General features: G+C 38.1%; 1 protein-coding gene across 1 annotated transcript in view; it reads right to left on the reverse strand.

The window, feature by feature from the left end:
• srp54 (signal recognition particle 54) overlaps positions 1 to 13,620 on the reverse strand; it is a 42,380-nt gene that overhangs the window by 5,464 nt on the left and 23,296 nt on the right. Inside the window, exons 9-14 of the mRNA XM_028821301.2 lie at positions 13,315 to 13,463; positions 11,582 to 11,682; positions 8,601 to 8,687; positions 8,311 to 8,384; positions 6,205 to 6,313; positions 2,769 to 2,939 (exon numbers count right to left, since the gene is read on the reverse strand). Of these exons, the coding sequence (XP_028677134.1) occupies positions 2,769 to 2,939; positions 6,205 to 6,313; positions 8,311 to 8,384; positions 8,601 to 8,687; positions 11,582 to 11,682; positions 13,315 to 13,463 (691 nt within the window). The remainder of the gene's footprint in view (positions 1 to 2,768; positions 2,940 to 6,204; positions 6,314 to 8,310; positions 8,385 to 8,600; positions 8,688 to 11,581; positions 11,683 to 13,314; positions 13,464 to 13,620) is intronic.

A 13,620-nucleotide genomic window follows, 5' to 3' on the forward strand; every position in this document is an offset into this window, starting at 1 on the left:
ATTAGGGATGCACTGATATGGGAACTTTGGGCCGATGCCGATATCTGATAATGTCTATGTACTTATCTGTCGATGCCGATATACATATTTATAAGATGCACAAAAAAATGAGACTTGATCTGTCTGGACAATATTTACAGACAAAGTGAACATTTAATTGTATAACAATTTTGCACACCACATTCAATCATTAAAAACAAATGTTATCTGCCACATCTGGCTGGCTACCTGTTGGTTATATGGGAAACATACAGCAAATTTACACTGTTATATATGCTGTACACTGACCACTTTACATTGTATCAAAGTGTCATATCTTCAGTGTTGTCCCTTGAAAAGATATAATAAAATATTTACAAAAATGTGAGGGGTGTACTCACTTTTGTGAGATACTGTACAAAAAATAAGTATATGGCATTTGAATTGAATGCATGTCTGTATTGTATTTGCTGTTTTTTGAAACATATTTTATTATTAAATATTTCTGCTTTTCACCGTAGATCATGATCTGCTTACAAGTTGCTCATTATTGCTTAAGAGACTCGGGTGAAAACAGTGGCTTCCATGAATGTGATTGGCTCTCCCACAAAAAGCAATGCAAAGAGAAATAAGACACGCACCGCACTGGCACTTTCTAACGACAATGTTCAAAAGAAAAACAAACAAAATTGTCAGTGATTGCTCAAACATAGTAAATGCAGTCATTTTTTTCTTTTTTTCCTAGAGGCCAGACGACCTTATATCCCCGTGTCTATTTTTTACAGTAAATAAACTGAAGCATTGTGACCCTTTACGTGTTTTACAAATGAAACAAGTGCATTATATGTTACTTTGTGGTGGTCTTTTAAGTATTTTATGTATTATAATCAATTAATTAGCAGACAGCATTTTCTAAGTAATAAAAAAAAAATGTAAAATGAGTTTAAGTGTTTATTTACGAAACTATTTAGTTAACATGCACCGAACAAAACTATGAAGCAAAGAAGAATAGGCTATAGTTGACTCAGTCGCTGGATGAAAACTAGCGATGTTTAAAATGGGTGTGTTTAACACAGAAGATGCCGACCGTTTAACTAATGACTAATAAGAATAAGGGTTAACAATTCAGAAACACGTATAGGCTGATCCGAAAAAGTTAAGTGCAAAAACAGATCTGTAAAATCCCACAATAGTGCCCACCACATCTTAAGTAACATGAAGCCAAAGTTAGTGCGAGGTAAAACCAACAACCGCTTGTTTATATTCGATTGCCGTTTTTTTTTTTCTTGCCTTTTTTATACATTCGAATTATGTTAGAATAGTGATATTCGATCCGACAGCCCTAGTTATTTACTTAAAACAATATTGTAAAGATCTCCACAGAGCCTTTCTGTAACTCACCTCTGTTGTCATCTGGCTGTTTTCCCGAGGCATCAATGTGTTCTCTTCAAGAATTTCGTTGTGCATTTCGAAGCGTGTGCATGCCACCTCGTCATTTATCTTGGCCTTTTTCTGTTGTGGACAATCTATCTGTGATTCACTCGTTTGCATTTCGTTCGATGCAAGTTCCATCTGAGCTTGCAACATTTTGAGTGCCAGTGATTTTACATCTGCATCGAAACGGCGGTCTTTGTATCTTGGGTCTACAATAGTGGCAACACAGTACATGGGTTCTGTGTAAATCTCAATGAAACGATTGTTTACAGCCTCCAAGTGAGCACTTTTACTGGTTTTGACTCTGAAGTCAGTTTGAGCGCTTTTAGTCAACAGTCGTTTTAAAGCATTAACTGAGGGAATAACGTTTGAAGCCAAGGCTTCAGACTGGCATATTTCTTTGGTCAGTTGTTCAAATGGAGCAAGGAGTGTGATTATGTTCTCAATCAAACCCCACTGATTAGGCGTTAAGAGCTGCAGGTAACTCAAAATCAGAGGCATAAGCCTCATGGGCTCTTTTCTGCTCCAGCAAGCTTTGCAGCATATAGAATGTGCTGTTCCATCTCGTCGAAAAGTCTTGTTGAAGCATTTTCGGCACGAGTTGACTAATTGTGCATGCTTAAAGTGACCGACTATTTTTCAGCTGATCACTAATGTATCCGAGATGCTGCGCTGGGATAGTACGCCGTCGTTCACGGCAAGCAGTAAAGTATGAGCCATACATGGCAAACTTGGGATCCCGCTTTCCTCCATAGCCTTTGCAATGTTGCGTGCATTATCTCATAATACTACATGAACATCCTCTTTGGGTATTTTCCATGTTTCAAATATTTTTTTTAAACGCCACAGAGAGTGCAGCACCCGTGTGTGATCCAGAGCATTCTTGGGCATGCAGGATTGCTTTCTGCAATTCAAACTTGTGGTCGATCCACGGAGCAGTTAAACTAAGCATACTAATAGCACTCGTATCAGATGTCCATATATCAGTGGTAAAGCTTATGGCTGGGACATCTTCAGCAAGGAGTTTGTGCACATGACTTTCCACAATCTTATGTAACTCTGGAAGTGCTATGTCAGAAAAGTAACCGTGACTGGGTATCTGGTAACGGGGTACGAGATGCTCAAGCAGCCTTCAAAATCCTATATCTTCTACTACACATTTTATAACCCGTCAATGTAAAAAACCAAGCAATTCAAAACGGTTTACAGTATATACTTTTTCTTGCCACTGTAAGTTAGAGTTGGTAGATTTTCAAAAATCGCAGCTTTAGCTAAGGAAAGTCATGTGGTGGACACAGACATTTTGTTAAATGCATATAAAGTAATAAGGTGTTATTTCAACCATGAAATCTTACCTTTAAAGAGTCCCTTAATACCACCCATTTTTTTCACCATTTGAGCAAATTTGGTGTACTGAGTCAACAGTTCTTGTACGTCCCGAGTAGAAACTCCTGCTCCTCTGGCCACTCTCTGAATTCGGTTTGGCTGTTTGCTAAAGAGCTTGGCGCCATCTTTATTGTCCAGCTCTGTGGAAGGAAACATTGGATAATCAAGACAGAGGTTCAGCTCCAGTTTAAGTGACAGGCATTTGAAAAAAATAACATGAAGGCCGTGTTTTGAGCCTACTACTCTTCTTACAAAATGCTAGTACACAGTTAACTTTATTTTTACTTTTAAACTTTTGGTCACCTGTCCATTCTCAAATATCCTTGAAGGATAAGTTTGGTATTTTTCAAGTCAAAGTTTTTTTCTTCACAAACATGGTATATACAGAATTTGCCATTCAAAATTGCATTCTAAAGTTAAGTGCTTTCTATAAATTAAAAAAAAAAAATCTCTCTCCTGCTCTAGTACTTTCCAATGGAGGGTATGGGACACGGACAAAATGCTTAAAAACTTAATAGATACATTCATTTTTCAAGCCGCCTGGTTTCCGATGCAAAATTAGATCTGTAAATAATTATTTTATTGCACACTTGGTGTCTAATGTTATCCCCTGAAGATGTACTACATTACCGTTCTTGGATACATCCTTCTTTCTACAGTAATTTGTGTGGTGGAAGACCAGATGGTGTTAACGGTTTTAGATATTCTTCATGATTTTGTAAGTTGTTGTTTTCATCTTCCGCATAATCACCACCAACTGTTTCAGCACAGTCTATTGATACGCATTTAACTATTTTGCCGTGTTACTGATAGACATTTTTGGCATAAATTCGTTTGACTTCCTCGTTTCTAGGTGCTAGGATTGTGTGTGTACACATTTTTTCTGTTGATAAACCTTCATGATGAAATTCTTCAATAAGATTTGGACATAATACGTCTTCTTTGATTGAGAACTTAAAGTGAGGAAAACATTAAAATTTATAAGAGCCGAGAGTTCAGGAAGTGTGTCTGACAAAAGCATTCACAAGACTGAGAGGTGAGAGTACTGTGGTCTTGTTTGAAAATGGTTGCTAGGAGGGCGAGACTTTTAAAAATATCATGGCAATATTCTTGTCTTGTGGGACTTGAAAAAATCTTTTCCAAAAAGTCTAGTCTCCTAAAAAATCTTGTGCCGAAAGATTTTTTTACATAATAGAGACATGTACATTAAAGAAATATCAACAACAAATCAATTTAAAAATATATTGAACAATTATTATAAAAGTAAAGTTGAATAAATTGGTCGCTGCATGAACAAAAGGTAAAGTGCCACTTCCGGTTGGCGGAAATAGCCCATAAGTTGATAGAAATCTACGTTTTGTACTTAATAATTGTATGCAAAATTTGGTTGACCTAAGTGAAAGCGTACTCAAGTTGTCATGTTTACATACACACAAACAGACAGATACACAGACATAACTCCAAAAATGGTATTTTCGGACTCGGGGAAGTCTAAAATGTCAAGATTAATCAAAATCTCGAAATGCAGTTTTTGAAGGATTCCAATATTTTCCCTAGATTTCACATACAAGAGAGTCAGGGAGGTCTAAAATATTGAGATTCATCAAAATCTCGACATCAAATTTTTGGACGATTACAATACTTTCCCCCTATACTTTATATACGAGAAAGTAAAAAAAACTAAGAGCACCATCTCAGACTATACAGACCTCAGCATGTTAAATGTTAAAAGTTCAGGAGAGTACAATTATAAAAAAGACTGAACAAGTATGGCTTGTTTTGGAGGGGTGGCCAGGAGAAAGTCTCTTCTCTCTAAAAAAAAAAAATTAAAAACAAAAAAAAAGAACATGGCAGCATGGCTTAGGTTTGCAAAGTTGCACCTGAACAAACCACAAGTCTTCTGGAACATTGTCCTTTGGGCAGATGAGACCAAAGTGAAGATGTTTGTCCATAATGCACGGTGTCTTGTTTGGTGAAAACCAAAACACAGCATATCAGCATAAACACCTCACGGCAACTGATGAGCATGGTGGTGGAAGGCTGATGATTTGGGCTTGTTTTGCAGCCACAGGACCTGGGCACCTTGCAGACATTGAGTCGACCATTAACTGCTCTGTATACCCAAGTATTCTGGAGTCAAATGTGAGGCCATCTGTCCGACAGCTAAAGCTTGGCTGAAATTGGGTCATGCAAAAGGACAATGATCCCAAGCACACCAGCAAATCTACAACAGAGTAACTAAAAAAAGGAAAGAACCAAGGTGTTGCAATGGCTCAGTCAAAGTCCAGACCTCAACCAAACTGAAATGCTATGGCGCAACCTCAAGAGAGCTGTGCAAAGACCAATGTGGCCGCATACCTCAATGAAACAAAGCAACGTGGTAGAGTGGGCCAAACTTTTTTCACAACGATGTGAGAGACTAGTCCTACAGAAAACGATGTCTTCAAGTTATTGCTGCTCAAGGTGGTTCATCAAGATATTGAATCATTGGGGTGTATTAAGTTTCTCCATTTTGGCTTCATTTTTGTTAAATAAATATTCACATGACAGAATCTGTTGTGCTGTTTTACACTTGAGGTTGGATTCTAAATAATTTTAGAATTTATAGAGACCAGATGTTTTTTTTTTAATGTTTTTATATGTTAAACCGTAGAACTGTAACTGTTTTTCTTCACATGACTGTATCTGTCAAGTTTTTCAGATTTTTCTCCATGCCCCATAGACTATAATGTAATGTGCCAGGGCAGACAAGATTTTTTTAATTTATAGAAAGTGATTAACTTTAGAACACAATTTCATGTGGCAAATGTATATATACAGCTTTTTTTGTGAAGAAATAACTTCCACATGAAAAATACCAAACTTAACTTTTAATCCAATCTAGGGTCACATGGGTTCTAAAGTGGACAAGCAAGTTTTCAAGTACAACAATATTACTTCTTTCTAGATAAACAATTGCCAACGCTAAGAAATTACACATTTATTTAAAACCAGTTTTAGCAACAATATAACATTTTACCAGTGCATGGCCTCAAAAGTTACAGCCCTCCACAAGCATGTTCTATTCATGCAAATGTAAGCCAATACAACGTTATGGGGGGCCAGAGCCTACTCTAGCAGCATCAGGCCTGAAGCAGAAACCAACCCTGGATGGGTCGCCGTCCATTACAGCACACACTAATACACACCCTACAGCTAATTTAGAATTATTCCTGTCGGATACTGGAGAAAAACCCATAAAAACATGGGGAGATCCACAAAGGCAGCAACCAGATTTGAACCTCGGCGGCTAGATTGATAAGGCAGACAGAATTACTAGATATTCACAACAGATCATGTTTTAAAAGTCATCGTCTATGAGGTTGACTGTACATTCGACACAACTAACATGATTGTAATGAGTACCTTGATCGTTCATGCTGTCCATTATTGTCATCAACTTTTTCAGCCTGGCCATTGATTCTTGTTCATTACCTTTCGTCATAAAGTCTGTTCCAAATCCTGGGATCATTCCCTAAAATAAATAAATAAATAAATAAAAATTGTTCAAGCCAAGATGTCCTTGACCAAACTCTTATCAATTCCCATTTACATCTTACAAATGGCCCATGTTACCTGGCTTTGCTCTTAAAGCACGGAATTACCTTCGATCATTCGTTTTACACTAAATGATGTCATTTGAAGCACACTGCTACATTTTATTATAGCACTGAGAAAATGTTCAGAGCCAGGTTGTAAAACAACTCCTGAATTTTTAATAGGCACTGGTAAATCTTGAAAAGATAATTGGATTTTTCCACTTTTACACCAGTCCACATCGATGCAAAATAACATGGACATTTAACATTCACGGACCCTATGATAATTTCTTTATTAGACTCATAATCACTTTGTAAATTAAAATTAAACCCATCATTGCAATTTTTGAACCAAGGAAAATATCTTTTCTGATTTGCATGTCAAACAGAGGTCTCTCCAATTCATATCAATACGTTTTGAGGAATATTTGGTAACAGCAGGCCTGTTAACTTCTGGGTGATTTAGCAGCCACAACTATTCACTTTAGGAGGTTTTTGTGCATACTTAGTAACCACCAAGTCTGTTGCTCTCAGGATTTTTTTTTTTTTAGCTGCAGATTTTAAAAATTAATTTCATCTGACATTGTCTGTGTATCTATAACAGCACTTATGACTTCTTGTTTTATTAGTACAATTTTGAAATAATTTGGTCACATCAAATATGCAAGAGAACATACTTGGATTGCAATGCTTGGAATAACCAGTTTGGAGTTTGAGCGTTCATAAACATCAAAATGACGTCCACATAAAGCTCCTGTGAAGCGCAGTGTTTCAACTGGCCGACCGTTTAACCCAAATGTATCAAATAAAACAACATTTTTTATATGCACAGTATATATTGTCACACATACGTGAATAGGGGGCAGCCAACAGGCCCAATGTGGGGTGAAAATAACAGCCGGGGGGACCTGATACAGTATGCTTATGCCCCTTTCTCTTATCCTCCAGGAGAAAAGAAGGTGAATAAATGGCGTACCTTTTGGAATTCAGCCACAATTACACACATCCACAAGAAACAAGCCTATTCTGGGTTCCAAAGATCCAACGCCATTAGATGACTTCACTTCCAGTCCACTCCTGATGACCTCACCTCCGCCTTCCTTCCGTATCATCATCATCTCCTGTCTAATTTTCCACTACAAATTTAATTTCCTGTCCGTCTGATATAAAAGTCCCCAGTTTCCACTCATCTGTGTCTCATGAAAAGTCTGTTATGTACTTGGGTTACAATACAAGACAATTCAAGTGACCTACAGTATACAGGATGGTATCCCAAACCTTTACGAGAGTCTTGTATTTGGATGTCTTCACCCTTCTTCTTTTGGCTGCTCCGGTTAGGGGTCGCCACAGCAGATCATTTTCTTCCATCTCTTCCTGTCCTCGTCATCTTGCTTTGTTACATCCATCACCTGCATGTCCTCTCTAACCACATCCATAAACCTTCTCTTAGGCCTTCCTCTTCTCCTCTTGCCTGTCAGCTCTATCCTTAGTACCCTTCTCTCATTATACCCCTCATCTCTCCTCTGCACATGTCCAAAGCAACGCAATCTCGCCTCTCTGACTTTGTCTCCCAACCGCCCAACCTGAGCTAACCCTCTAACGTCCTCATTTCTAATCCTGTCCATCCTTGTCACACCCAATGTAAATCTTAGCATCTTTAACTCTGCCACCTATATAGAAACACAATATGGCAGCCAGTAGGTGTAGGACTACGGCAACAGACTTCAAACCACAAGGCTGATGGTTCAGTTCCTGCCTCTGTGTGTTAAACTGTGTGTGCTCCAATAGTAACAAACGCAGAGTTGTGAATAACAGGATTGAATATTAATAAAGATATAACCCAATATACACTAATAATATTCAATACCTGCTGCCTAAACTAAATACTCATTATAGACTACCAACTTGCATAATCTTTTGAAAGTTAACTTACCATTATCTGGCTAAAAGGCCCCATTTTCATAATATTTTGAAACTGTTCATACATATCTCTCAATGTAAACTGGCCTAGGTGGAGGAAGAAAAAAAATAAATCGGCCATATATTTTATGCATTATTAGATGCAATCAGCTATAAAAGCACATGCAAGACTCAATTAAAATTTTGTCCATTTTCAGAATAATAAAGATACCTGCTTTGAATAGTACACTGCAAAAAACAAAAAAACAAAACAAAAAAAAAAAAACCAACAAATCATCAGTCATAAGTCGGGACAACTCTTACCGTGTTTTAACTTGTCTATCAGCTCCTCATTGTCATCAAGTTTAAGTTCATTGACTTTGTCAATCAAACCTTCTATGTCTCCCATTCCTGAGAAAAATAAAAAAATCATGAGCCAAATAACAAATATTGCTCGAAAAAAGTAGTTCTTCCGGAGCGCTTTTTTGTTCATACAACATTTGGCATAGCTAAACAAAACCCAGCATATGACCAATTCAGTTTAGTAACAGGATCAACATTATGTTATGAAAAAAAGAAGAGAAATCTGATTTTCTGTTAGAGTAAAGGGATTTTTTTTAGTATTATATAAACACACAAGTTTAACTAAAACAGTCCAAAAATCAAAAAGAATTTGACTGTACACCAGTACATCCACACACAAGTTATTCAACAATGTAAATTAACATGAAGCTGAGTTACCCACAGTAATCTTTATATATAATACACTACTGTGGCTGTTCGTTTGTCTGTCCAGGATTTTAAATCACCTATAGCTCGCAAACTGACCAACTGACCTGAAATTTAGTACACATACAGTGCATCCGGAAAGTATTCACAGCGCATCACTTTTTCCACATTTTGTTATGTTACAGCCTTATTCCAAAATGGATTAAATTCATTTTTTTCCTCAGAATTCTACACACAACACCCCATAATGACAATTTGAAAAAAGTTTACTTGAAGTTTTTGTAAATTTATTAAAAATAAAAAAATTGAGAAAGCACGTGTACATAAGTATTCACAGCCTTTGCCATGAAGCTCAAAATTGAGCTTAAGTGCATCCTGTTTCCCCTGATCATCCTCGAGATGTTTCTGCAACTTAATTGGAGTCCACCTGTGGTAAATTCAGTTGATTGGACATGATTTGGAAAGGCACACACCTGTCTATATAAGGTCCCATGTCTATATAAGGTCCCACAGTTGACAGTTCATGTCAGAGCACAAACCAAGCATGAAGTCAAAGGAATTGTCCGTAGACCTTCGAGACAGGATTGTCCCGAGGCACAAATCTGGAGAAGGTTACAGAAAAATTTCTGCTGCTTTGAAGGTTCCAATGAACACCGTGGCATCCATCATCCGTAAATGGAAGAAGTTCAAAACCACCAGGACTCTTTCTAGAGCTGGCCGGCCATCTAAACTCAGCGATCGGGGGAGAAGAGCCTTAGTCAGGGAGGTGACCAAGAACCTGATGGTCACTCTGTCAGAGCTCCAGAGGTCCTCTGTGGAGAGAGGAGAACCTTCCAGAAGGACAACCATTTCTGCAGCAATCCACCAATCAGGCCTGTATGGTAGAGTGGCCAGACGGAAGTCACTCCTTAGTAAAAGGCACATGGCAGCCCGCCTGGAGTTTGCCAAAAGGCACCTGAAGGACTCTCAGACCATGAGAAAGAAAATTCTCTGGTCTGATGAGACAAAGATTGAACTCTTTGGTGTGAATGCCAGGCGTCACGTTTGGAGGAAACCAGGCACCGCTCATCACCAGGCCAATACCATCCCTACAGTGAAGCATGGTGGCAACAGCATCATGCTGTGGGGATGTTTTTCAGCAGCAGGGACTGGGAGACTAGTCAGGATAAAGGGAAAGATGACTGCAGCAATGAACAGAGACATCCTGGATGAAAACCTGCTCCAGAGCGCTCTTGACCTCAGACTGGGGCGACGGTACATCTTTCAGCAGGACAACGACCCTAAGCACACAGCCAAGATATCAAAGGAGTGGCTTCAGGACAACTCTGTGAATGTCCTTGAGTGGCCCAGCCAGAGCCCAGACTTGAATCCGACTGAACATCTCTGGAGAGATCTTAAAATGGCTGTGCACCGACACTTCCCATCCAACCTGATGGAGCTTGAGAGGTACTGCAAAAAGGAATGGGCGAAACTGGCCAAGGATAGGTGTGCCAAGCTTGTAGCATCATATTCAACAAGACTTGAGGCTGGAATTGCTGCCAAAGGTGCATCGACAAAGTATTGAGCAAAGGCTGTGAATACTTATGTACATGGGATTTCTCAGTTTTTTTATTTTTAATAAATTAGCAAATACCTCAAGTAAACTTTTTTCACGTTGTCATTATGGGGTGTTGTGTATAGAATTCTGGGGGAAAAATGAATGTAATCCATTTTGGAATAAGGCTGTAACATAACAAAATGTGGAAAAAGTGATGCGCTGTGAATATTTTCCGGATGCATGGTATACTACGTGACGTCTACTATCCACTTTCGGGGTGATGATTGACCTCCAAGGTTATTCATCTTTTTATTTTTATTTTATTGTAGAATCAACTCTTGGCAGCATATATACGGGCGGGGCGCCGTTCTCATTCCTATCACCTTCACGGTCACTTCCCCTACCTCTTCATACCTTAAATCATTCTTGAGGCAAATTGAAGACTTAAGTGCTAGCTTAAGTGAAAAATTAAAGAAAACTTTCTAAGTAATTGCAACACAAACACCGACTTAATCAGTTTTAACGTGAAAAGATGCAGATGAAAGAAGAGAAGAAGCCGCCGCTAGGGTGGAGAAAAGAAGAGCTGCTCAGGAAGCAGCAAGCACATCAACCTTTGAGCAAACGAACGATAAACGTACAGAGAAAGAGGAGGGAAAACTAGGAATGGTCAAGTCAAGTTATCGTGCGGTGCGTTGTTACTGGTATTTTATATTACATTATTCTCAACAGAGGTGAAACTCTGGTTATGGTGCTCTCAATTTATGGCAATTCCACAGATACAAACAAGCACATAAAACCTCTAGATTTTTCTTTTCTATCTCTATACTGGCATATTAACTTTTGTATAAATCAGTCTATAGTAATAAAAAAAGCATTTCAGCAGATATCCATTAACAGACAGGTTTCAGGACAAGTTTCTACTAATATACAAAATTGGGTTACCAATATCCAAAACAGAAATAGTTCATAACCTGAGACCTGCAGTACTTGGGCTTTACTGATGTTCTGCAAGAAACATACAAAACCCTGCACAACTTACCAAGAAGTTTGCTGATAAATGGTTGTGTTTTAAAGGGCTCAAAGTCATCAATGTGCTCTCCTGTTCCAATAAAAATAATTGGACTTTTGGTAGCAGCAACACTGTTGAAAGAGAACAACACAGCAATTAACTCCCAAAAGCACAATTTCAAATGAAAATTTGTAGATTTTAAACTTTACATCCTGAAGGTGAAAGAGTTGAATCTCATTTATTAATTGACAGCCTGATACAAATAAGGGCTCATCTCTAAAGGGCTAAAACCAGATGATGGACAGATGTGTGTAATACACTTTAAACTGCGTATTCCCAAATTTAACACGGATACTGATGAAATACCTAAAACCCATTTAAGCAATAAAAAAATATTTATGTGGAACTGGTTGATTCAACATTTTTTAATAGTAGTAATAGATTGGTACATTTTTGCCTATAATGCTATGGATATCAGATTATCTGGATATCTTTACCTTTTTTTTTTTCCAATGAAGTGTTAGCTGTTGCATTTTAAACAAGCAAGTGGTGCCCGTTTAAATTTAAAGGAGAAAATAAAGGTCTAAATTCCATAAAGTAACTTTTCTTGCCGTTTGTCTAGTTGCACAGAACTTCTCAGATTACTTATTTTTAGTTTACTACTGCAATTTCTTTAACATAAAGGTTATTATTCAAACAAGCTTCCACTCGCTGCTCTTTGTTTACACTGTAGAATGTTTGCTGCAAAAAAACAAAACTCAGCTCAACTATTATAATACCTTGTGTACAGGAGCACTGCAACTAAATTACCATAAAGCTTAGAAAAGCAGGGTATTGTTTCTTGTAATCGGCCTCTTTATCGATCACCGATGGAGTCTTTTTTAGTGAAAATCGGCTGATTTTGATCAACAGCCAATCAATCAGAGCATCCCTATTAGATTCCTATCCCAGAGCATACCACTCACTGGTCACTTTATTGGGTACACCAGTTTAACTGCTTGTTAACGCAGTTATCTAAACAGCCAATCACAGGGCAGCAACTCAATGCATTTTCGGCATATAGACATTGTCAAAACAACCTGCTGAAGTTCACATCAAGCATCAGAAAGGGGATTGAAACAACTTTGAACGTGGCATGATTGATGGTGCCAGATAGGCTGCTCTGTGCATTTCAGAAACTGTTGATCTGCTGGGATTTTCACGCACAACCATTTCTAGGGTTTACAGAGAATGGCTTGAAAAAGGGAAACTACCAAGTAAGTGTCAGTTCTCTGGGCAAAAAAATGACTTGTTGATGCCAGACGTCAGAGGAGAATGGCCAGACTGGTTCAAGCCGATAGAAAGGCAACAGTAACTCAAATAAGATCTCGTTACAAATGAGGTGTGCAGAAGAGCACCTCTGAATACTCAACACATCGAACCTTTAAGCAGGTGGGAGACTACATAGGTTGCCACTCCTGTCAGCTAGGAACAGGCAACTGAAGATCAATGTTGTACACTTGTCCTGTAACACTTGTTACTTAATTGTGATCCTGACTGATGTGTACACGATTACATTGACTTCTTTTGTAAGGCGCTTTGGAAAAAAGCATCTGCTGAGCAAATCATATGCAAATGTAAGGTATTTTTAAAATCATGTATTTCAGATACCTTTGACATATCTCCCTAACATGTTATTTATATGTGCTGTGTTCAAGTTTAATGTAGAAGATAAACAGCAAAATGAAACTCAAAATACACCCATCCAGCAGGATGCTACTTACGCGCTGAGAGCACCACCACCTTTGGCATGTCCATCCAGCTTGGTAACAATGACAGAAGCTACGTCAACTTTTTCCTTGAAAGCTTTGGCTTGCGCCTCACAAGCTTGACCAATAGAAGCATCCATCACATATACGACATTGTCTGGTTGCTTAAAAACAAAATAGGGAAAGAAAACAAAACTATAGCAACAGATCCTCTTAAAAAGACACAGAGTTTAATAAGAACGTCTATTTCACCCGAGTCTTCAAAACTCTAAATTACAGTGATATAAAGTTACACCAGTGTATTAAATATGAAATACGCAA

Source organism: Erpetoichthys calabaricus, chromosome 16, assembly GCF_900747795.2.
Source record: "Erpetoichthys calabaricus chromosome 16, fErpCal1.3, whole genome shotgun sequence".
Lineage (NCBI taxonomy): Eukaryota > Metazoa > Chordata > Cladistia > Polypteriformes > Polypteridae > Erpetoichthys > Erpetoichthys calabaricus.